The sequence below is a fragment of the Biomphalaria glabrata genome, chromosome 11 (genome assembly GCF_947242115.1).
Source record: "Biomphalaria glabrata chromosome 11, xgBioGlab47.1, whole genome shotgun sequence".
NCBI classification, from domain to species: Eukaryota; Metazoa; Mollusca; class Gastropoda; family Planorbidae; genus Biomphalaria; species Biomphalaria glabrata.
In genome coordinates this window covers 16,527,072-16,551,869 of record NC_074721.1, presented here as the reverse complement: position 1 = coordinate 16,551,869, position 24,798 = coordinate 16,527,072, and the positions used below count along the sequence as shown (strand labels likewise).

At 35.3% G+C, this 24,798-nt stretch overlaps 2 protein-coding genes across 5 annotated transcripts in view; one reads left to right on the top strand and one right to left on the bottom strand.

Moving 5' to 3' along the window:
- The window catches only part of LOC106051838 (uncharacterized), a 40,464-nt gene extending 29,815 nt beyond the window's left edge, over window positions 1–10,649 (top strand). For 2 of the 4 annotated variants that reach the window (XM_056003650.1, XM_056003648.1), the window contains 8 exons: window positions 216–492; window positions 2,457–2,569; window positions 3,033–3,144; window positions 3,429–3,569; window positions 4,636–4,833; window positions 5,298–5,546; window positions 8,298–8,515; window positions 8,918–10,649. In XM_056003650.1, coding sequence (XP_055859625.1) covers window positions 216–492; window positions 2,457–2,569; window positions 3,033–3,144; window positions 3,429–3,569; window positions 4,636–4,833; window positions 5,298–5,546; window positions 8,298–8,515; window positions 8,918–8,932 — 1,323 coding nt within the window. In that variant the 3' untranslated portion in view covers window positions 8,933–10,649. The remainder of the gene's footprint in view (window positions 1–215; window positions 493–2,456; window positions 2,570–3,032; window positions 3,145–3,428; window positions 3,570–4,635; window positions 4,834–5,297; window positions 5,547–8,297; window positions 8,516–8,917) is intronic. The other 2 variants (XR_008773569.1, XM_056003649.1) reach the window with 2 other exon arrangements.
- A 6,590-nt stretch (window positions 10,650–17,239) lies between these two features.
- LOC129921740 (uncharacterized) lies at window positions 17,240–18,542 on the bottom strand. The gene is made up of 3 exons (XM_056004346.1): window positions 18,475–18,542; window positions 18,219–18,372; window positions 17,240–18,127 (listed from the first exon to the last, which is right to left on the bottom strand). Exons 1-3 carry the CDS (start codon window positions 18,540–18,542, stop codon window positions 17,240–17,242), a joined length of 1,110 nt encoding a protein of 369 aa, XP_055860321.1.
- Window positions 18,543–24,798: the final 6,256 nt, after the last annotated feature.

Sequence of the window (24,798 nt, the reverse complement as noted above, 5' to 3'; positions counted from 1 at the left end):
GTTTGTCAAGTGCTGCAGGAAGCTAGTTTACATTCATGCTTTAAAAAGATTTGTTTGAAGACATGCCTCAGTTTGAAAATGATCTTTAATCCTAGCTTAGCTACTTTGCCCTTAGGTAAAATAAGTTTATCTGCTAATTATTTAAATAATCTTTAAACATGAAACATTTAATTCAAATAGAAAGCTTTCCACTTATGTATCTACTTTGGTTCTAGCTATGCTGCTACAAATGGGACAAACCTGAAGGCAATGACTGGCAAGAGTGGGAGGAGAGCAGAATGAAGGCAGCCTACATTCCATCTGACTCTCCACTTTCTGGTCACTTACTCATTAGTGACCCCTGGAGCTGGTCCTACTTTAACAACAGTGAAGCACTGGAAAATATTGCTGCACATCACATGTGCTGCAAGCAGGTCAAGTCAGAGAAGTGTGATCTCTTCTACAAGATATTCCCTGACACAGGATGTACAGACTTTGTGGATTTTGTTCCAGGTTAGGTTAATTGAAAGATTTTAAAAAAATGCATTAGTTTTTTAACAGAAGGGAAAACTAGAAAGAGGGAGTTGTACTGTGGGGAAATTAGTAATATTTAAAGGTACCATCTGTTTCTTTAGTTTGATATCAGAATGCTAAGGGATTAAGTTTCCAAATTCTTATATTTATCTGTTTAGTCCCATTTTATTAATTTTATAATAGATCCTAAAATTATAATAGATCCTACCTGTATCCCATGCAAAAAAAAGGATGGTACGTGACATTTTGGCACAGCTATTTTTGCGCATCCATTTTTGCGCAGCTGTTTTGGAATGAGCCATATAAGCCTGAGGTATTTGGACTAATATTTAAGAAACACGTAGCTTTTAAAATTAAGTTTAATTAACTATACCATATTATTGTATGAATAGTATGAATTCTACCCCCATCCACCAATTTTTTAAAATAAAGTTTTTGATTATTTTATGTCTATGTAATAGTGTGTTGGATGATTTGATAGGATTTGGGGTGATGGCATCAATCCCACCTCTTCGACACTAACCTTTTTGAGGGGGGATCAAATTTTTTGTGTGTAAAAATCACAGAATAAGTTAGACCAAAAGAAAATCTGCTGCCGAGGACAAACGCAGACAGCGAAAAGAAAATCTAAATCGACCACCTGCGGACAATGGTTATACTTGCCCTGGATGTGACAAGATATGTAGGTCACAGCTGAGGCTGCGCAGCCATGGGAAATACTGCATTCCTCACTAATCTTCGGACTCCGAGACAAGCCTTATTATTATTATTATATTTTGTACCAATCTTTATATAATGTTGCCCCCCCCCCTTTCCTTTTCTAATACATTGGCTGATTCGGTGTGGGGGAGGGGCTTTACATCTACTACTCACCCCATCCAAAACCATAGTGTGAAAAGGGGGGGGGGGGGCGACAGTCCAATTTTTATGAAGAAATCATAGTTTATGAACAAAATTAGTTGAATATCTATATAAGCTACTTATTGATATTTGAACCCATTTCTTTATTATGTTGCACCACACTCTAATCTGAAACTAAATCATTAATAAATATAAATTGAATATTGTTGGTATTAAACAGAACAGTTGGAGGGGCAATTGTATCTATCTGCCCCCCTCCCGGACAGATCAATACTTTAAGATTTCTATCTGGTACCATGATATTGACATGCATCCCCCAGCCCCATAAATTATATGGACAGATCAATACTTTAAGATTTCTATCTGGTACCATGATATTGACATGCATCCCCTAGCCCTATAAATTATATGGTAGGTGTGGCACATGATGACATTCATCAGTTTTCCTTGCTTGTTTTTTTATATTAGAAGTATTATAAATTAAACAAATCATTTACGCTTTCACTTAAAATTGCGTCAATTTTTTCTGTTATTGTTTGGTTTTTATTTGGACAATATTAAGACCCACACTCATGTTAGTGTGTTCCTCATTTAACAATAATTACAAAACAAACATATATACTGAAAAAAATGGAGAAAAATATATCTTTTTCTTTACATGAAAAATATGTTAAAACACAAACATATATAGAAAAAATATTCAAAACATATACAAAACATATACATACAAAACATATAACATATACATACAAAATAAATACAAAAACATATACATACAAAATATATACAAAAACATATACATACAAAACATATTCAAAACATAGATTATATCATTCTCCTTTAAGAAAGAATACAATAGTTACCGAAAACATTCGCCCCGAAATGTACCCCTGCGCCAAAACGACTGTGCCAAAAAGGCCTTCCTCACCAAAAAGGAATAGATATTTCCATTAAGGTTATATCTACTATAATTAAATTCAATATAAAGAGTCTTGCTAGTGGACAAGAAAAAGTCATACCATTGTTTTTAAAATTATCTTTTTTTTCCTGCAAAACCAACAATTTTCATTTTATTTGCCTAGCCTCAGCACTGGGTGACCCTCATATAATAACATTGGATGGTTTGCTGTATACAATGAATGGATGGGGAGAGTATACTATGATGGATGTCAGTGAGGAAAACTTCACTTTACAGGTACATGAAACTTTTGGATTAGCTGGGAATCAGAAAAAAAATTTTCAGTTATGATTGTAATGTGCCACAGAATTGAGTATCTTATAGTTCAAACAATTTTAGGAATAAAATTAATTAAAAAGACTAATTGTTTGCCATTAATATATCTTTTAAATTTATCATTCTACTAAAATATTCCAGCATAATATAATTAAAGGCAACATTATACAGATTATTTAATACTTATTTTTAAGATATAAGGGTTGTTACATTTTGGGCAATATTTTTTGGTGAAATCTTTATGATGGATATATTTAATAATTAAAAAAAAAAATTAATCATTTGTTTTACAATCCTTTTAAACAATTAACCTTTAGAAATGTTTTTTGATAGACAGTTGCACACAAATGTAGATTAACTAAATCAAATTACTTTTTCTTACTACACCTTAAACAAGTCAGAAATGTTCATGTTTCCATTGCAGGCCAGAACTGAACCTATAGCCCCATTGTATAAGGCTACTGTTTTCACTGCATTCTCAGCAAAAGAAAACAATGATGCTCATGTTCAAGTAGAATTATCCCCAAATAAGAAAGGTAAACAAAGTTACAGCCACTCAATTGTTTACTGCACAACACATTTCATTGCCTAACAATTGAACAACTTTAATGTATATGTACTTTATATATGCTACTGAAACAAATTTTCCACTTTTAGGGGAATCAAACCATAAGTTACCCTAATTCTTTAACATGGCTGTCTGGTCTTAAAATTTGGACTGTTATCTTGCTGGTCCCAGGTTCAAATCCCACCTGCTACCATTCCCAACTGTCCTGTGAGCAACTGTGTTCACATGTTTACTTCTTTGTTTTGTGTACAGAAATGATGATGTTTTTGAATGCTGTAGACTTTACTCAAAAGTTTTATGAGGATTCAGACTTCACTCTGGTGTTAGGAAGTATGGCCGTTGTGAAAGAAGTTCGATTACAGCAGGTCACTGTTAGAGCTACATTCGCTTGTGGTAAAGTTTTGAATTGACTTTGTGATGTATTTTAAAAGTGTCAAAATAATAACATAAAACAAAACTGTGAAAACCTTTTAATTGCTTACACACAAATAATTTCTGAGTCATTCAACAATGTTTCTTAAAATTTCCAAATAAATCAGGATAGCATTCAGATAGCGTATACTAGTGTGATTTTGCATAATTATAGCAAAGTAAAAAAAGAAGAAAAAAGCACATAACATAGCAGAAGAGGAAGTATAATAATACCAACTAATGGACTAAGTAGTTTAGGTATGAGGATAATAGTTTTGGTAGCCTATTGGTTGAGAATAATAATCTAGATCCAAAAACTGAGAGTACTTTATTAGGCATTTTTTATGGATATAATAAGGTGAATGTGTGTAAACAAATTTAGAGAGATTCAGAAGAATATTAGAAAACCTGGTCGTTAATGTTATAAATAATGTCTTTTGAGTATTCTTTCCATTTCATACTAATGTTGCTGTGAACTCACTTTGAAAAGAAGTCACATCATTGCACGCAGCTGTTGCAATCTATGTTAGGCAGTTAGTCTGAGCACCTGCTTGTTTAGTAAACATAAAGTATACTCAACTACTCAAAGTCAGTTCTGTATGTTCTGAAAGAAGATTGGTTCTTTACTGGACTAGGAGCAAAATGTCATGGTGTAGGTCCTGCTAAATCTGAATCTCTCTAACTTGCTTGAAACAATCCTCTGATGTCACTTTTATGAAAACTGATCATCATTTTCTGTCTTAGACACAACTATTTTGGTTCTAGTTTATTGTTTTTGTTCAGTGTATCTGAAACTATAAGTATTGTACCCTTACAATACATGACCACAGTAACCACAGACAACACTTAAAACTTAATTGCTGAATATGTTGAAGTCAATGCTAAACTTAAGATTCTATTTATCCTTACATTTACTATCAAACATTAGATTTTCAAAGTATTATTAGGTTGACTATAAAACCTAACCTCAATTTTATAGTTGTGAGAATATTTTTAGAATGACCTAAGACTACCTTTGACTCATGTGTGTCTCTTTGCCTACACCCAGGAGTCTCGATGAAAGTGTATGTGGCTCTGAACAATCTTGAGATTGAGCTCTATGTTGACAAACATCTACTCAACAAAACTTTTGGTCTAGTTGGAAATTTCAATGGTAACAAACGGGACGAGTTTACTCTCCCAGATGGAACAGTTTTACCTGGGAACTTGAGCCATTATGATATCTTCTATGAATTCGCTAAGAAATGTAGGTCATCTAATATTAGGTCTACTTTGGTTTTTAGTTCTTTAATTTGAAAAGAAACAAGATTACAAATAACGTAAGTGTTACCACACAAACTCAAGGGGCCCCCATGACTGATCCACCCACGCATCCACAATGTAGTTAGATAAACAGGTTTTGACATTTTCAGCAAAAAAATACTAAAAGCTTTTAGCTACAAGCTATCAATAATAACTCTGAAGGCAGTGACATAGCTAGGGGGGGGGGGGGAGGAGTGGGGAGAATTTGAAAATCCCCTGGGCCTCCACTTGAGGGGGCCCCAAAATGAGTGTTTTTTTACATTAAAAATTAAATTAAATATTACACTAAATGCAGGGGCCACCAAAGAGGTCAAGCCCCCATGCCCCAAAACGATGGAGAATTCCTAGCTACACCCCTGTCTGAAGATGTTCAAAAATATCATTAAGTATTTGTTTAATTCTTTGTAGGGGAGGTCACTCCAGCAACATCTGTGTTTTTATACAAGTCTGACCAGAATTATTTGCACTACTGGCACCCAGACTATGTGCCGATGTTTGAGAACAATCTGGACAGACACCAACATACAAATGCTGTCAGACTCTGTGGCAGTAGTAGTCATGCTTGTATATTTGACTACTTGACAACTTTGGATGCCAAATTTGCAGAAAACTCAAAGAAGGCTATACTGAGATACACAATGTTGTCAGCATATTTAGGTAATTAGCCATGTTTTTAGTTGTATGTATCCTTTTCCTGCAAAGGATGAAATGCAGGCATTCTAAAATAGGAAGATTTGAAAGAGAAACCTTCTATACCATGCCTAGGCAAGCACTGGGGTAGCAAGATACTAGTGGACCCGGGTTCAAGAAAAGTATGGTAGATCCCCCATCATTAGGATGGCTGCCTGGTCGTGCGGTTTGCGCGCTGGACTGTCGTTCAGATTTATCGATGGTCCCGGGTTCAAACCCTGCCCGCTCCCATCCCCCGTCGTCCTGCGGGAGGTTTGGACTAGGAAGTAATTATCTTCAACTCTGAAGTAACATCCGAAACATGTAAAACATTTTACAAACATTAGATAGAATATGACTAGATAAAATCTATGTCATCCTGCATGCATCAATGCTTTTGAAAAAGGCCTACATAAGCAGGTACTACATTTTAGAAAAATGTGTCATCACACTCAATGCTTATAAGGCTTACAACTTATTAATGGTTACTATGCGTTTCATTTGAACAGAAACATATTTATAAGTTCTCCCACTGACATGTTCATTTTAAAGACATTTAAATGTACTAACTGTTGAACATTGACAAAATATCATTCCGTGTCCATCAATTGTTAATCAGCTGAGATCAAATTTCTGTTTCATCTTGGGAAAGCACAGGATAAGCTAACAAGGAGAAAAAGCTTAAAGGAGGAGTCCTGGATCTCAGATGGTGAACACTCTAGAAATAGAAACAAAACTGTTACAGCCTTTGTCGTTTACAAAGGCCCAATTTATGACCGGTATATGTAAATTAAAAATTGATCTCTTTATCTGAAATTGCAATCTCCCAAGTAAAAAATGAGACAGATTGCACATCATGTACTAAAGCTGCATTTTTCAGACCATCAGTATGGCAAAGTAAAAACAATGAATCTTTATAAACTATTTTTTGTTTTTTATTAGTATATCACTAAATGAAAAAAAAAAAAACAGCAAGTGAAACCAAGCTGCTTTAATTTATAGATAATGTCTTATGAAATTTTTATCAGTCACAACTGATGACCATGCTGCTGAATAAAGTTTCACTAGTGAAATTTTAAAATACATTGACAATTATTTTAATCCTGAATGATAATAATTGCTGTCTATTATTAAAAAAGCAGGAAATCTTCTTTTGAAGACACTAGTGTGGATAAACCCCTCTGAGTAAGCTACTTCTGAAGCCTGATTTTTTTTTTTACTTTTACTTTAAAGTCAGATACATTTTTTTCCGCTTAGCTTTTGAAATTTACTACAGAGCTTATATCAACTCACTCTGTCTGTCTGTCTGTCTGTCTGGTCAAAATTTTGTCCACATTATTTTTTTCGACACCAAGCTCGCATCAAACTGAAAGTTTGCATACTTATTTCTTTTATCTGGCAAGACAAGAATTAATTTAAAAAATTAACTAATTAGTTAATTAACTATTGGTCATTAATTATTTATATCAAACAAGGGAAAGAATTTGTAGTTGACTGAAGTGGCGGTATAAGCTGAATTAGTCCCTTTTATAGATGGTCGTCTGAGGCTTAGTGAACACAAACATTAAAGAGAAACAATAGATAACTTTACAATATTCCTTGTTTACCTCTTCGCTAGTAGAGTGGTTACCGTGTTGGCTTGAGAAGCCTCAGAAGGCTTTAGCCCACTAGTTTGAATTCACATCATTGCCTTTTTTTAAAAAATACATTAAAAAAGTGATCATCCAGTTACCCGTTCTTTCCCCCATCCCTTTCCAACAGGTCCAGACAAGTGATAGAATCATAGCATATTGTGAAAACTAAAAGCATGAAATTGCGCTAAACAAAAACAATTGGTAAAAAAGTATTTCTAATCACAGATTTATTATTGTTACTCTAGATCTATTACAAATTTAATTACATGACTGATCTAAACTTATTGATACACTTAATGTTAGATTTGGTATTTTTTAAAAGTATTTTTGTATTTTGCTTGATGACTAGCTTTGATTGTGTTCACATTTTTGGACTTAAAAATAAGCAGAAAAGCATATCAAATTTTCTAATCTTTCATAAATTGATCTTGTGGGCGTGCCCATAATGTCCTTGGGCCTGGATTTATTGAGCCCCTTCACTCAACGGATGCTACGCTACTGATGCAAAGTGGGCAAGAGAATTTATTTTTAAAAATATTATTGTAAAGTTTCTTTTATTAACAATAATCTTTATTATCCATACGGAAATTTTTCTTACAATGTATGCATTACACAAAAAAACAACAACAACACATTATAATTATAGAAATCCAAAATATACATTCACACCAACTCATAATATACATTATGCAAAAATTTTATATCAGATAGTTTCCAATGATTTTTTTGCCAGGGGAACAAAAGAGATTGTGTGTTTGTTTGTCTTTGCTATCGGTGTCTTGTATCTCTTTTGTGATGTTAAAATCACAAAATCAAGATCCAAAGGGTGGAATGTTTTTATTTCTAGAATCTTTTCTTTTTAGCTTTTTTTATGAATGTTTGTCTCAAGCAGCTGCCCAAATAGGGATTGTTTTTTTTTTCCAATGATTTTACCAGCAGCATTTAGGATTCTATCAAGTTTATTTTTATTTTTAATGTTTACATTGCCATACCAGGCAGTGATATTAAAACTTAAAATATTGCAGATTAACGTATATGGTAACTCTATACCTGAAGTCTTAGCTTGTATCAGCACCATATGATTTGCTATTTATTCTTTGTAAAGCCCACAGTCATGAAACATCTCTGAGCAGTAAAGACTCCGAGACTCTTGACTGCAAGCTGTTCCGTATGAGAAACAATGGCACACTTCAAGTACAAGAGATCGACTCAAAGACACATATAGATCTAGACAGAGTACCAGCTGGAGCGTGTAGCACTCCTGAAATGACTCTAGAGAAAGCTTTATGTACTGCTATCATCACAAATACTACCATGAAAAATGTAAGTTCAATAATTGAACTTGTTAGCTTTTAGGATTACTCGATAAAAATATCAGTGCCATCTTTGCATCTTCTATCCTATTTATTTACGCAAGTTTTGCTTGACCACATGGATTGAATATTGAAGACATTCCAGTTAAATCCACATTGTTAAGATTTAACTAAATAATGCCATACTGTAGTTCAAGATAAAATTTGTCTAAAACATAATTCTTTTCTTCATTTCTGAAAAACTTATTTTACAGTTTTAGAGACATGGTTAGAACTATTGTTGAAGTTTACTGTGTCTTCAAGTAACTTATCTTTTGATCTATCTTGCAAAATTCAAATACTTCTCCACCAGTCCTGGCACATTATTAATTAGATTAAAATTTATAATGTTATTATTTTGTTTTAATTTCAGGCAGGCGTACAATAAGAAATGAACAATCAAAATGTTGATGGTTTTAGGATGTGAAAGAATAAAGTATTGTCTGTGTCAATTTCTCCTATGTTCATGCTCTGATCAACAGATTAATCAACCTAATCAACCAGTCGTCTGGTATATTTATTTTAAATGTTAGTTAACCGAGTCCACTCTTTTTTTAAAAATAAATACACATCCACATGTCAATACTTTTCTTTTGCAATGTCTGTGATCTTTAAATTTTCTATCTAATATTACCTCCAACTGATTGTAGATTCATGAACCCATACTACTATAAATATTCTTCATGTAAAATTACAAAAATCGTTGGTATGTTAAAGGAGCATTGCTTCTTGATAAAGCTGATAAAATATCTATTAATCTACAGACATTATATAAAAAAATTTCTTTGTATTCTAGAATGTTTAGATTGATATTTTAGTTTAGTTATTGTAGAATGTTTAGATTGATATTTTAGTTGAGTTATTCTAGAATGTTTAGATTGATATTTTAGTTAAGTTATTCTAGAATGTTTAGATTGATATTTTAGTTGAGTTATTCTAGAATGTTTAGATTGATATTTTAGTTGAGTTATTCTAGAATGTTTAGATTGATATTTTAGTTGAGTTATTCTAGAATGTGGACACACTTTGATGTCGTTTAGCATGGGATTTCTTCAGGCTCTCAAGTCATATTTTTTAAAATTTTGTGAGAGGTTTGACGAGTAGAGGGGCCGATCGCCCCAACCCTCTGGATCTGCCAGTGGTTGCAGTACTTGTTCCTGGTTCACGAGGCATAATGCAGCCTTTTGAATATTAGTATGCCCCTCATGTTGTTAACTTGGTTCAAAATTTTAGCATAATGTCTTTAGTAAAGCATTTTTTAAAAATGTTATTATCATATAAATGACTAGAGTTCCATTCAAAACATAATATACCCTTTACATTTCAACTTTATAGATACAATTGAAAACAACAACAACAGACACAAAACAAAACAAGAAAAACATTTTTAAAAATACTTTAAAAAAAAAAAACAAAGCTTATATTAAACGTACTTGTAGCACTTTGTTTGGATCAGTCATGTAATTAAATTTGTAATAGATCTAGACCATGGGTGGGCAAATTACGGCCCGCGGGCCACATGCGGCCCGCTAAAGTGTTTTATGCGGTCCGCCGACGCTTAAAGAAATCAGGTGTTCCTACACATTACACATATAAAAATGCAAATTTATTTATATAAATAATTGCAAATATCTATGGATCTAGAAATAATTGAAACTTCTGATTCACTTATCACGAAGAGGCTAAATAAACATTGTCTTTAAACGTCATTCTAAAAGGTTTAAATTAACGAAGATTATTTTTAATGGCAATATTTCGAAACATTCAGTCAAAGACAAACACAAGCCAGTATTTATTCAATTCTATCAAAAACTGTGTTGAAAGAGTTGGGTCGGCTTGTACAAGATGGCAAGTGTAACAACTAATAGAGCTCGTGTTTTGACTAAGAATAAAATAAAGCATTGAATATCAAATATATTGTTGGAATTTATTTCTTAATGATCTTATTATTGGCACAGGGACAGCCTTAGGCATAGACAAAGTGCTTAGGGTCACCAGCTGGTGAAAGCCTTGCAATGACTTCCTTCTTATTAATTTAGAGAAGAAACTTGTCCTCAATGTTATTGTTGAAGTACAATAGGTTTTTAATAAATTTAATAATTTTACTGTTGTCGCTTTTTTATTTTTTTAATTTTTTTTTGAGGCCACCAAATTTACTTTGCCAAGGGCCTCCAATTATCTGCCGGCCATGACTGGCAGTTCCGAGAGGTACTTGAAGATTTGGAAACAAAAATTCCGATGTTCTGTAACACAGTAGTATCCGCTGGCCTAGAGGAATATGGAATCTCAAGGAAGAAATAGTTAGGTTCATTGAAGGACATTGACTGTGACTTTGTTACGAATATTTCTAATGAAGAGTTGAAGACAGACTTCATGTTTATCATTGGAGACATTGCAATGTTTTGTTTGCAATTGAAATGTATCTGCATCTTAAATCTTTTCAAACAAAGTTATTCCACTTCTTGAGGAAGCCAGTGAAATCGGGTCTAATCATTTTCCTTAGCTGAAAGGTGAAACTATTTCTAGTGAAATGGATGAAATTACAAGACTTATTTGTACTTCTTGATTGTGGAATTTGAAAGCAAATTTTAAGACGTCAAGATTTTTGAACTAGTTTTCAATACCATCAGCTCACCATTTAATGCAGAAGCTGATTTAGCTCCAGATGACATACCTCAAAGCAAATTATGACCTAAAAGAGTAATTCCATGAGTTCTTCCACAGAAGTTTAATGACTGCCAGAAGCTGTATTCCCATACTTAAGAAAACTTTTGCTGCGAAGCTGTCACATTATTCGGAACCTAATTCATCTGTGAACACGCTTTATTTCGTTTGTTTGAAAATTATGAAGTGTTAGAACAGGTCGATGCTCACTGACTGTAATTTGACAGCAGTCGCAAGAACAAAACAACTGGTAAGCTAGTTCTACCGTTACATAACATTATGCACGAATGTAAACAGTTAAATGTTTCACATTAAGTACAATTGTACATTTGTGGTGAAATGTTGTGATGTAAAAAGACAATAACAAAATTTAAAAAATTATTCGTAAAATTAGTTCAAGAAATTGCTAACTGTTGTTGTAATCCCAATTGAGCAGTAAAAAAAAATTAATAATTTATGCGGCCCGCCAGTCCCGAAATTTTTTAAATGTGGCCCTCGGTAGAAAAAGGTTGCCCAACCCTGATCTAGACTAACAATATATAAGAATTAAAAAATTTAAAAAAAGAACAGAATTCAAACTTGTGAGCTTAAGTCTTGGCGGGCTTTTCAAGCCAACGCGTTAACCACTTTATTAGTAAAGAGTCTATGAACATGGAAGATTGTATAGGTTAACTATTGTTTCTATTTCATGTTTGTTTTCACTAAGTCTGAGACGGCAGCCTAAATACAGTGGACTAATTCAGCTTATAGCACCACTTATCTTATCTTATATAATACAGATGTTACTTTAAAAAAGAAGATGATTATATTAACCAATGACTTAAATTTGGCCAAGTCACTGGTTTTCCTGGCTTCAGTCAAGTACTATTGCATTCCTTGTTTGAGATACCAAACAAAGTAATTTATTACCAATAGTTAATTACCTATTTATTCTTGTGTTGTCAGGTAAAAGGAATAATGGTGTGAAATTTCAGCTTGATCTGAGATTGGGTGTGGAAGAAATAACGTGTACAAATTTTTGGCCAGACAGACACACAGAGTGAGTTGATAGAAGCTTTGTAAAAAAAAACACCAAAAACAACAGTTTATCACTGAATAATTAAGATTAAGATGTCAAGCACAGAGAGCAATGTCACTACCAGTTAGGGGGTAGACTGGCTATAAGGGCAGTCGGGCAACTGTCCGGTGGGCCGGTACCCTGATATAAAACTTGTTTGACCATCGCCGTACTTTTTATAGAAAATGTATAGACACTGAATTGTGTAATACTTGTCACATTTTCCGTAGCTATGGATTTGTCTATACACTAATACTAATCTTGGTAGGGTTCCATCCAGGGGCGGACTGGGTATCAAAATCGGCCCGGGCATCACTATATAAACCGGCCAACAAATGGCATGTCATATATTTTCTGTGGGGGGGATTTTTACCCCACTCCGCAACTTATATATATATATATTGTTATAAACCTGGTGGTAGCACAGATGGGGGTAGTGGTGTGAGTGTAGTCAGCCGACGCAAATCGCCCCAGGCCAGCGCTAGACGAGCGGTCAACGTTGACGAGTTACGACGGTCAGCCGAGACGAGTGTCAACACGGCGGTTCGGGAAGGATCGACGGCGGTCCGGAGCTCAGGAGCGTCACGAGAGTTGTAGTCATCTGACCACCTAGAAATGTCGAGCGGCGTTCTGTCCGGTTCGAGAAGGCCAGTAGGGACCCTATATAAGAGCGGAGGTGTCGCAGTCAAGACGGTTCAGAAAGCGGGTTCACGACAGGAGTTCAGAACACGGTCGACTACAGCACAGTTCAACGGTGTGGTTCTGTACAGAGCATTACGACGGTTCAGTGCGGAGTACTGTCAAGTACAGTTGAGACGAACGGCGTCTTGATCTTGGTCTGTGATCGAGTCCGACACAACGAGCCCAAGTGTGTGAAGTCAGTTCCGAACTGTTGAACCCAGTGCAAGCCCGGAACAAGACGGAGAGGCCAGTGCAAGACTTGATACGGCGGAACGGTGTTATCGGAGAGATATTTGTTATCGCAGAGCTATTTGTACTGTTCTACGTGCTGCCAATTGTACAGTATTGGCTGTTATTTATGGACATTAAACCTTTACGTTATTTTGGAGCCCTGACTTGTCAAGTTCTTTAAGTTGGTGGTGTATGGTGCAGTTTGCAGAGAGCCTGGATAGTGAGATTCGTAACAATATATATATATATATATATATATATATATATATATATATATTAGTGTGTGTGTATATATGTAATTAATCTTCATTACATTCTGATCTTTCATTCTTTCAAACATTTTTTCTACCCTAGAATACTCTCTTCCTATAATTAGTGGAAAGACAGTACACACCGCCAAAGGGCAGCTAGGGAGTCCGGGGCAGCGCTGTGAGCTCCCCCAGTGGTTCGCACCGGAACCAAGCATTATTTCCGTTATTTTCAGCTTAAAAAATGCATATTCTGAGGTATCTACAGTGCAATTAGCCAGCTACTCTTCACGCTAAAAAAATTCAAAAACTAAATCTGCTATTCAATGGAGTCCAGTGACTGGTATAAAATAGTAACTATAGTTTTGCTTTAGCTTTTGTATTGGAGGGGGAAGGAAAACCACAAAACCCCTTTTGGCTACGCTCATGAAGTTTGAAAACTGTAGTTTGCTTAATTTGCCTGCACTGGGGCAGTAAGTAAAGTTTCACTTTCAGACAATGAGGTCTGAGGCAAGTGATGGTTTGAAGACCCTTCCCTCCCGGCTACGCCCATGTGTTATATTATAGGTGTAAGCCTAATTCTCTACAAAATATATAAAGTTTGATAACACATCGAAAACTGGATGTAAGCATTCGTAGGATTACATAATGTATTCTATTTATACATGTATGTAGTCTGAAAACTATAAACAATACAATAGCAGCCTAATGAGTTTGAAGCTTTTTGGTATTAGTTATAGATAACAGACGTTTCTTCAAAAAATAAGATTGTTACGTCTTACGCATTTCATGTGTCAATCTAGTCATGCATGTTGATCTGTGACTTAAAATATGCTAAATCATTGGTTTTCCTGGCTGACTCAGGCAACCCATTCCATTAAAAGATAAGAGAAAGTAGAACGGTTAGAGAGGCACTTATTTAATGTGAAAAGCTTTTGCTTCCTCCAAGCACATTCTCAAAAACGAGATATGTATATGAATATAACATGACCCATTATTTAAAATATAAATCTCCTTTCATTAAATATTGGATGTGACAGCGCTATATAAATTATTGTAATTATTTTCATTATTAATGACTTCATACTAAGCATAAGTTTGCCATTTATTATAATAGTATAAAAATTGATTTATATCTAGAGTTATTTTTTAATTAAATAATATTTTTTAAGCCTTAAGTGGAGTATTTTTAGATCTATGTTATTAAAAATAAACAAAAAGAAACTTGCTTTTTCTTTTCAAATCGCAGAAAGTAGAGCTTTATACTCATATTGAGCTGTGAATAAGTTGGGTGGTTTGTAATTTCACGGCTGTGTGTATGTGTTAAAGTTAATTTCTATTAAGTATTGTTAAAGAGCTAATTGTCGCGCCTATCTTTTTTTTTCTTTTCTGCTTTATATCAATGTTTTCTAACTTAACCTGTCTCATCACTCTTTTTGGTTAAATTTTATTGGAACCATTAAAAGAGGTGGGAGGGAAGGAGCAAAAAAAAAATGGGAGTACCATCAAAGGCTCATGCCGACCAGCAAAATGATTAGGCCAAACACAACCTCGAAGACATCAAAGCAGTCCCTGCCGCTCGTGCATAGCAGAAAGTACAGTCTAACGTTTTGCTAATGATAATATTGTGAATGTCTTCGTTGTTGATATTCTTAATTGTTGAATTTCAAACAAAATTAATTGTAATAAGAATAAAGTGTTCGGGCCTTTGTGTCTTGCTGCTGTCACTTTTTTTTTGCATTGAAATTTTTGTTTCTTAGGTCGCGACCAGAGCGGCCCATTTGGTACCGGCCCACCGGGCATTTACCCGTTTGCCCATAGCCAGTCTGCCGCTGGTTCCATCCTCTATAGGCGTACACACTATGAAATAAACACAATAAGCTTTTACATTGTGTAGCCCTAAAGAACATATTCGGGGAAATCTGTAACGGGAGCAATTGCTTTTAAATTAGTATCGAACCTCCCTATATTATGTTATGGGTAGGGGCCTAGAAGAGTCTATAAATACACTGTTACCAAAATAGACTCGTATATCGTGTCGAGTTGGTCAAGATCACCGACGTCATTGGGAAATGGCAATTATTAACAGTTTCGATTATCTCGCTTTACAGCGAAGCCAACAATTCCGTGTCGTCAGTAATGTAAAGAAATGAACAACACATTGAATGGAAGCTGTGCATGTAGATTTGTACTTGAATAGGAGGCGATTAGCATGAACAGGCCTCTTGTTGAACTAGACTTTGTCTGGTTGATTATACTTGAATACCGGTACGTAGGCTACTTAGTTAGGTCTAACAAAAGTATTTTTTAAATCAGGAAAACAAATGGCGCTCTTGCATCCTCAAAATCGATACTTCTCTTTTTGATACATACGTGAACAATAGCATTAGGGTTTTCATTTAAATAAAACGTATTATTATACTATTAGTCGACCCACGGCGTAGAATGCGCCATTATTTGCCTTAGGCCACTGCAACTTATGCGACCTGAGTGGGCCCCGCACTTTCATTGGACCCGCGCTAATTCTAGGTGTAAATTATTAAATTAAACCATTTTATAACTTATTCCTGATTTACCAGGAGCTCCTGGACATCTGAAATTGCAAAATATACGAAAAAATCCTGGAAATCTCCGAAATTATATATATCGTTTGAAAACTCATACAAATCTCCTGAAATAAATAGACAAAAATTGTCATTTTGGGGTGTCATTCAGTATGAAAAAAGCAATCTTAAGCGCGATTAAAAAACTGCAATATCTTATCTTATCTTATATAATACAGACGTTACTTCAAAAAAGAAGATGATTACGTCCTACGCGTCATGCATTTAGTCATGCATATTAACCAATGACTTAAATTCTGCCAAGTCACTGGTTTTCCTGGCTAGCTCAGGCAACCCATTCCATGCTCTAATAGCACTAGGGAAGAAGGAGTATTTGTACAAATTTGTCCTAGCATATGGGACGAGGAATGTGCCTTTATCTTTGTGTCTTTCATAGTATTTTATTAAATTTTGTTTTTGTATTTTGAAGATTATGGTTCAGTTTTTTATGTATGATTGCTACTTTACTTTTGAGCCTTCTGTCCTGAAGGCTTTCTAAATTTAGTGATTTTACTAAAGGTGTTACTCTAGTCAAATGTGAATATTCGTTTGTTATGAATCGCACTGCTCTATTTTGTGTCTGTTCTAGTTTCTTAATGTTTTCTTGAGTTGAGGGGTCCCAAACAGAGGATGCATATTCTATTATTGGCCTAACCAAGGTTAATATATGCAATATCCGTAATTGTGGAATCTGGTGAGAAACTTCTCGCGCCTCAAACTAATGAAGAATTACTTGAGGTCAACAATTCTTATTGATAGATTAAAACATTTGGTAATTCTTGTTATTGAGCGTGATCTATGTAGGAAATATAATTTTTTATGATATACTGTATGACTTCACTTCACTCAAGGCTCGTAAAGTAATTCTATAGGTAGTAAAGAATGAAAAAAATACGAATTTAATTTCTAATACAAACTCTTAATTTTTACTTATTATCCGTATCCCTACCCTAACTTGGAATCACGAAATCCGTTTCGCATAGGTCCCAACAATGGTTAAGTCCTGCTTTGCTATTTAGTGACTGGTGGAGACAGATTAGTTTACTTGTTCCCCCCCTCCCTCTTTTTATTTTGCCGCTAAAAATACGTGGGGTAACTGTAGTTCAACTTGCAGAAATAAAAGAGTGATCTTTCCTTTACTTCTTGGGGGTGTCCAAACTGTTGAGTCATGAAAAGAATTATATATATATATATATATATTACTCCTTTACTTATAAATCTACACTATAAAATGGTAGAGACATGCACAGCTGGTCAAGAAAAAAATAAAGATCACGAGAAGAACATTTAAACAGCAAAATGAAAGAAATAGTCCATGGGGAAAGGTTGGTGATGACTTGATGGATCAAAGGTGTCTCTGAAAGAACTTTGCTAACTCTGGTGATGACTTGATGGATCAAAGGTGTCTCTGAAAGAACTTTGCTAACTCTGGTGATGACTTGATGGATCAAAGGTGTCTCCGAAAGAACTTTGCTAACTCTGGTGATGACTTGATGGATCAAAGGTGTCTCTGAAAGAACTTTGCTAACTCTGGTGATGACTTGATGGATCAAAGGTGTCTCTGAAAGAACTTTGCTAACTCTGGTGATGACTTGATGGATCAAAGGTGTCTCTGAAAGAACTTTGCTAACTCTGGTGATGACTTGATGGATCAAAGGTGTCTCTGAAAGAACTTTGCTAACTCTGGTGATGACTTGATGGATCAAAGGTGTCTCTGAAAGAACTTTGCTAACTCTGGTGATGACTTGATGGATCAAAGGTGTCTCTGAAAGAACTTGGCTAACTCTGGTGATGACTTGATAGATCAAAGGTGTCTCTGAAAGAACTTTGCTAACTCTGGTGATGACTTGATGGATCAAAGGTGTCTCTGAAAGAACTTGGCTAACTCTGGTGATGACTTGATGGATCAAAGGTGTCTCTGAAAGAACTTGGCTAACTCTGGTGATGACTTGATGAATCAAAGGTGTCTCTGAAAGAACTTGGCTAACTCTGGTGATGACTTGATGGATCAAAGGTGTCTCTGAAAGAACTTGGCTAACTCTGGTGATGACTTGATGGATCAAAGGTGTCTCTGAAAGAACTTTGCTAACTGGTGATGACTTGATGGATCAAAGGTGTCTCTGAAAGAACTTGGCTAACTCTGGTGATGACTTGATGGATCAAAGGTGTCTCTGAAAGAACTTTGCTAACTCTGGTGATGACTTGATGGATCAAAGGTGTCTCTGAAAGAACTTGGCTAACTCTGGTGATGACTTGATGGATCAAAGGTGTCTCTGAAAGAACTTGGCTAACTCTGGTGATGACTTGATGGATCAAAGGTGTCTCTGAAAGAACTTTACTAACTCTGGTGATGAACAAAAGAGAACAACAAGACAAAAGAAATACAAAAGAAACAAGTAACGAGACATTGGGATCAAGAAACGTATGAGCTACATCGAGACCAAACGATACCCAGTCTGGTATAGACATCTGGCAGAAGTAGGATGGTATCCTGGCAGAATCTGTCTGTGGCATTTTACGTCTCGAGAATCGATCTTTTCCCTTTGCAACTTCTTGTGTGACTAAAGAGGCCAATCCTTGATACACAGCTGCAATCGCAGGTTGGGCATATATTATCACCAGGCGCCGTTGCATTTTCACCCTTCTTTCTGCTTCTGTTGTGTATGACATCTGCAATCTGTGACCCTTCCTTTATACTCTCTCTCCATGTGGATCTGTCCAGTGCCACCTCTTCCCAGTTGCCAGTGTCAATTTTGAAGAGCTTCATGTCGCGTTTGCATACATCCGTATAACGTAAAAGTGGGCGACCAGCGGCTCTCCTGCCTTCTATTAGATCGCCATACAGGATGTCCTGTGGAAGTCGACCTACTGGCATTCTACGAACGTGGCCAAGCCAGCCAAGGCGTCTGCTGCTGATAACAGAGCGGATGTCCTGGCATCCTGCTCTTTGTACCACTTCCTCATTGGTTATCTTATCTTGCCACCTTATTTTAAGGATCCGCCTTAGGCATCGGAGGTGGAAGACATTCAGCTTTTTTTCCTGCCATGAGTAGGTTGACCATGTTTCACTTCCGTACAGCAAGGTGCTCAGCACACAGGTCCGGTAGACTAGGGCTTTAATACTGCTAGTCAGCAATATGTTGTCCCAGACTCTTTTATGCAACCGTGACATGGGGGCCATTGCCTTGGCTATCCTGTTGTTTATGTCTTTATCCAGTAGAGGATATGATGGAGCCAAGGTAACAAATGTGATCAACAATTTCTAGTGGTTGGCCATTAATGCTTACTTGAGGTGCAGTGTTTGTGTTTTGGACAAGTATCTTAGTCTTGCTTTTCTGATGTTTAAGCCGAACTTCTGGCAAGCAGCAGATAGTTTGTCAACCAGGGACTGTAGCTGAATATCCTGGCAGAATGATAAAACAACTATCTCCAAGATCTTATCAAATCAAGGGTGAAAATGGAGACCAATACATTTGCAATAGAGAAAACATTCGATCAAGAAAAACTGTATTGTACAATGTACATAAACAATTGATCTTTGATGAATATGTTAAAACTGATAATGTGAGACTACATGTATATATACTGTCCGTCATCAAAAAACAAAATTCAGTGAGATAAACTTATAGGATTCATAATAATAAGTTATAGAGGACTATTAGTACTAAGATACAAGATGTCGACTCGGAAAAGAAACTTTATTCTAATCTTTGAATTTTTGTGACTGATATGATATCAATTATAAGTATCATTTGGGAACTCGGATAATTTATGTTCAGATATCATCTTTAATATATTTGTTTTTGATCTTTATAAAATTACTTTAGGAAATTGAGATATCTCACTCATTATATTTTGTTATGTTAATTACAAGGATTATTTAAGTTGATGTTGTTAAGCTGTATAAAGGGAAGGGTGTTAGTATGTATGTTACAACACTAACAGTGATAATACTTCAGATGAGGACAAAATTAGACATCAACATAACACTACAGTGGATCCCTGGACACATTGGCGTTATGGGAAATGAAAAGGCAGATATGCTTTCAAAGGCAGGATCATCTATGGAACAACCAGATAAACCTGTTAACTACCTCACCCTAAGGTCAATGTTAGTCAAACAATCACAAAGAGGGAGTGGCTCAACCAATGGGCAACAGGAAACACAGGCAGAGCCATTTGCAAATAAATGAACATGCCTGACAAACTGGACAGTATTAACTTCCTCCCCCGCAAAGAGCAATCTACAATCTTCCAACTAAGGACAGGACAAACACCTCTGTTAAATTACCATCTCAATAAAAATAAATTCCACACAACTCCCCCTTTGTAGACAATGCGCTCACCCATATGAAACCGTAAACCAGGCATGTCAAACACGGCGTTCGGGGGCCGCATGCGGCCCGCGACCACCTTGCATGCGGCCCGCTTGGCCACCTCAAAAATTATCAAAATGTTAAACTATTACGCTGGAAAATAAAAGATGACAAGCTACCTGAATTGAAAAATAATATTTGTTAAACTGAACAACGACATTGAGTCTGCAGTGAACGCCAGCTACATTTTTCAAACTTAATTGCAAGCCATAGCAAATCATTTAGTGAAAGGAATTTTATGAAGGAGTGTATCATTAAAGCTGCCAAAGTAATTTGTCCAGAAAAGGTGAAAGTATTCAAAGTAATAGCGTTAACTAGGAACACTGTGGCAGATAGAATAAATGACATGTCAATCAGCTCGGGTGAACAATTAAAGAACAAAATAGATTTTCAATTATTTTCATTGGCTCTCGATGAGTCAACTGATGTAACGGGTGTAGCACAGTTGGCAATATTCATCAGGGCCTGTGACAGGAATTTTGAGATACACGAGGAGCTACTTTTTCTATGCATAACACCACAACAAGCGAGGATGTTTTTTGAGAAATAACAGGAAGTGATATTACAATACAGTTTACCTTTGGTAAAGCTAGCTACTCTAACAACGGATGGCGCACTAACCATTATGAAATGGTTTTGATGCAAAGCTGCTTGCTAAAATAAGAGAGACTAATGCAAATTTTAAATTGGCTCATTTTCAGTGCATCATTCACCAAGAAAGATAACGCACAAAGCAATTACAATTCTAACATGTCATAAGACTGGTTTAAGTCACTATCAATTTTATTCGTGCCCGTGGCTTGAATCCTTGCCAATGTTCAATGTTTCTGAATGACATTTAACACGAATTTGCTGGCTCTCATGTCATAAAGTATTGAAGAGATTTGTTGTACTGAGTGAAGAAATTGTATTGTTTCTGAACATAAAAGGTGAACCGGTTGAACATTTCCATTCTGACAAATGGATTCAAGATTTGGCATTTGCAATTGATCCCCCTTGTCACCTCAAGACTTGAATTTGAAACTTTAAAGTAAAGACTAAATTGTCACAACTGCGTGTGATCATGTGAAGTGCTTTCAAGCAAAATTACGACTGTGGATAAACCAAATATTGAAGAGAAAATATTGTTCACTTCTCAACGTGTCTGGAACTAAAAAGATTAAATACGGCTACAACATTTGGTAAATATGTCTTACACTTGGAATCATTAGTAGACGCTTCCACTGGCCGTTTTCATGACTTCCTTTCATACGAGCAAGAAGTTTCGTTGGTTTTATCTCCATTCTCATTTGCTTCTAAAAATGCTGTTGGTAATATGCAACTAGAGCTGATAGAATAGCAGTTAGATTCTTTGTTGAAAGCGAAGTATAAAGAAGTGGCTGCGCCAAAATTTAGTTATTGACCTAAACGGTACGTTAAATTACGGAAATTTGCAGCCAGAATTCTAGCTATTTTTGCAAGCACTGATCTCTGTGAGCAGTTATTTTCTATAATGAAAACTACAAATCACCTCACCGTTCGAGATTATCTGATCAAATTTAGTCGTCAGTGATGATGGTGTTAGTGTCAAACAAACTTCCACCCGATATTAATAAACTTGTATCTGTCACAGTCTTAGTTGACATTGCATGATCTAAAGTTCACGTCATGTTAATAGTTTAAAAGACACGTGGAATTCCTGATGTAGAAAACAGGAAGTAGAATGAAAAGTTGACTTTGAGTTCAGTCAAGTCAAGTCAGTAAGGTCTTGCTCCCGGTACAGGAAGGTTGGACGTTTCTTCCTGGACTGGTGTATATATATGCATATAGCATGAAAGTCGATGGACTAGTCATTGTTGATTAATAATATTTGAGAGTTGATCTCATAATGTGCTTATTGGATATTAAGGTATTATTCGTATTTCAATGGATATCTATAGTTGAAGCTCCAGTGTCACTAGTAGTAATTGTTCTTATTGTTACCCGCTGAGATGCGGACGTGATTGATACTTTTGATACCGCTGTTATGCGGATGGGATTATTATTTCTTGACTTGTAGCACTAACAAGGAGTGCAGTATATTATTATTATGTTGTAAATAAAATCTTCATGTTGTCTGCTGAACAGACTTGAGTCAGTCGTATAGTGTTTGTCTCGTCACGTGTCTAGAGTACTTCAGGAAGTAAGAACTCAGTATTATACCATTCAACGTTCATTGACAGTATCCCAGAAAGATGTCAAGCATCAGGACAAAGAGAAAAATGTGTAATCATAGTAATTTTTAATTACCAAATTGTACTACAAATTTAGCTAACTAAGGGACTGGTATGCAATTAATTATTGAATTCTATTGTATTGTTTCTAATTTACATAAAATTAGTAAGCTGTTTTGCAACTGATTTGTGGCTGCGGCCCCTCAGGCCATAGTAAGTTTTTATGCGGCCCATACACCTTAACGAATTTGACATGCCTGCCGTAAACCATATCCTTTTTGAATGTCCCTTCCTAATCCACCTTAGGCAGACCCTACTAACACCACAGCCCAACGTAACCAACACCCTGTACGGCAGTGCTGAACAACTGAAGAAAACAGCACACTATTTTTCCTTGGCACAGTCTGCAAAAGAGCTCACAGCACAGCAGCAAAAAGCTGGCTACAAGAAGAAGAATGTTACATATAGGTTATGCTATTCAGTATCTAGGAAGAATGTCCCTTGTTGACTGTTGTTATCTTTGAATGGCGTCCTAATAAACAGCCATAGACATGTAAATATCTATGTTATCTATCTAAACAGCTGATTTAACAGTTAAAAACTAGCATAAGAGCTATGTGATTAATCGTTTAATGTCATCAACAGACAAGACTAGTAAAAACAAGAAAAGTATTTTAGTTAGAATAGCGAAATGTAAGCAGACTAATTTGAACGTCTTTATAGAGAGAGGCAATTTTTATGAACGTAGAGATTTAGCTTGACGACATTTGACAGTTCCCTTCTTTATTATTAATAAACTTATTCGACATTCGCTATCAGCGTCGACTAGCATATTGTTGGCCTTTTGCCTGTGCTATTTGGTTTCGTTTTTTTGCAGCAAGGAAGGGCCTAACAATAGAAATCCTAAAAATAGAAATATCTCACTAACTACTTTGGTATTTCTAAAGCATTTTGTTTTCCTTTTCACTTAGTCTAAGCGAAAATACCATTTATTCATTGATCACGAGATCTCTTAAACTGTCGTACGTATCCGCATGAAATTAATTTCGTGCACAGGTTCCCTTTACTTCCTGATGCTCACTAAGAACTTTTTTTGACAGAATGGAAACCTTGGGACCGCTTGTAACATGCTAATGTTTAATGCTGTGGAATGCTGGGTTCGTGTATCCACTTAACACGTAACAAATATGAATAGTGTACAAAGACTTAGAGTCCATCTTTAGCAGACACATATAGAGTTTATTCATAATACTGCAACTTCATAGTAGTTACACCAAGATAATCCAATATATAGAAATATGATTTCATCCGCATAACAGAAATGCTAAATATATCAAACATACTGAGTTCCCTCGAATACAGATAACGTCCGCATCACAGCGGATAACAGAAAAACTTCAATAATACGTATAGCTCTAAGTACAATAAAATACGTGTACTGTCTCTACTGGCTTCAAATGACTACCCTAAACTGACTTCAAGTTACTACTGACCAGAAGTCAATTTGGTTTTTCTTACTTCCTGTTAGTATGTATCTCTGGGGTTTCACGTGTCTTTCACTTTCTTGACCCAATGTGAACATATAACAGGCAATGTCAAACCTTTGTATTTTAGTTTATGTATTTCTTTTCTATCAAACCTTTGTATTTTAGTTTATGTATTTCTTTTCTATCAAACCTTTGTATTTTAGTTTATGTATTTCTTTTCTATCAAACCTTTGTATTTTAGTTTATGTATTTCTTTTCTATCAAACCTTTGTATTTTAGTTTATGTATTTCTTTTCTATCAAACCTTTGTATTTTAGTTTATGTATTTCTTTTCTATCAAACCTTTGTATTTTAGTTTATGTATTTCTTTTCTATCAAACCTTTGTATTTTAGTTTATGTATTTCTTTTCTATCAAACCTTTGTATTTTAGTTTATGTATTTCTTTTCTATCAAACCGTTGTATTTTAGTTTATGTATTTCTTTTCTATCAAACCTTTGTATTTTAGTTTATGTATTTCTTTTCTATCAAACCTTTGTATTTTAGTTTATGTATTTCTTTTCTATCAAACCTTTGTATTTTAGTTTATGTATTTCTTTTCTATCAAACCTTTGTATTTTAGTTTATGTATTTCTTTTCTATCAAACCTTTGTATTTTAGTTTATGTATTTCTTTTCTATCAAACCTTTGTATTTTAGTTTATGTATTTCTTTTCT

What these genes read in the sequence shown, in the direction of transcription:
- LOC129921740 (XM_056004346.1), bottom strand. Translation starts at nt 18,542, where the DNA reads ATGCCACAGACAGATTCTGCCAGGATACCATCCTACTTCTGCCAGATG. An exon ending in TCTATACCAGACTGGGTATC is followed by an intron (nt 18,373 to 18,474) that starts GTTTGGTCTCGA and finishes GTTCATCACCAG; the next exon opens with AGTTAGTAAAGTTCTTTCAG. An exon ending in TCCATCAAGTCATCACCAGA is followed by an intron (nt 18,128 to 18,218) that starts GTTAGCAAAGTT and finishes TGATCCATCAAG; the next exon opens with TCATCACCAGTTAGCAAAGT.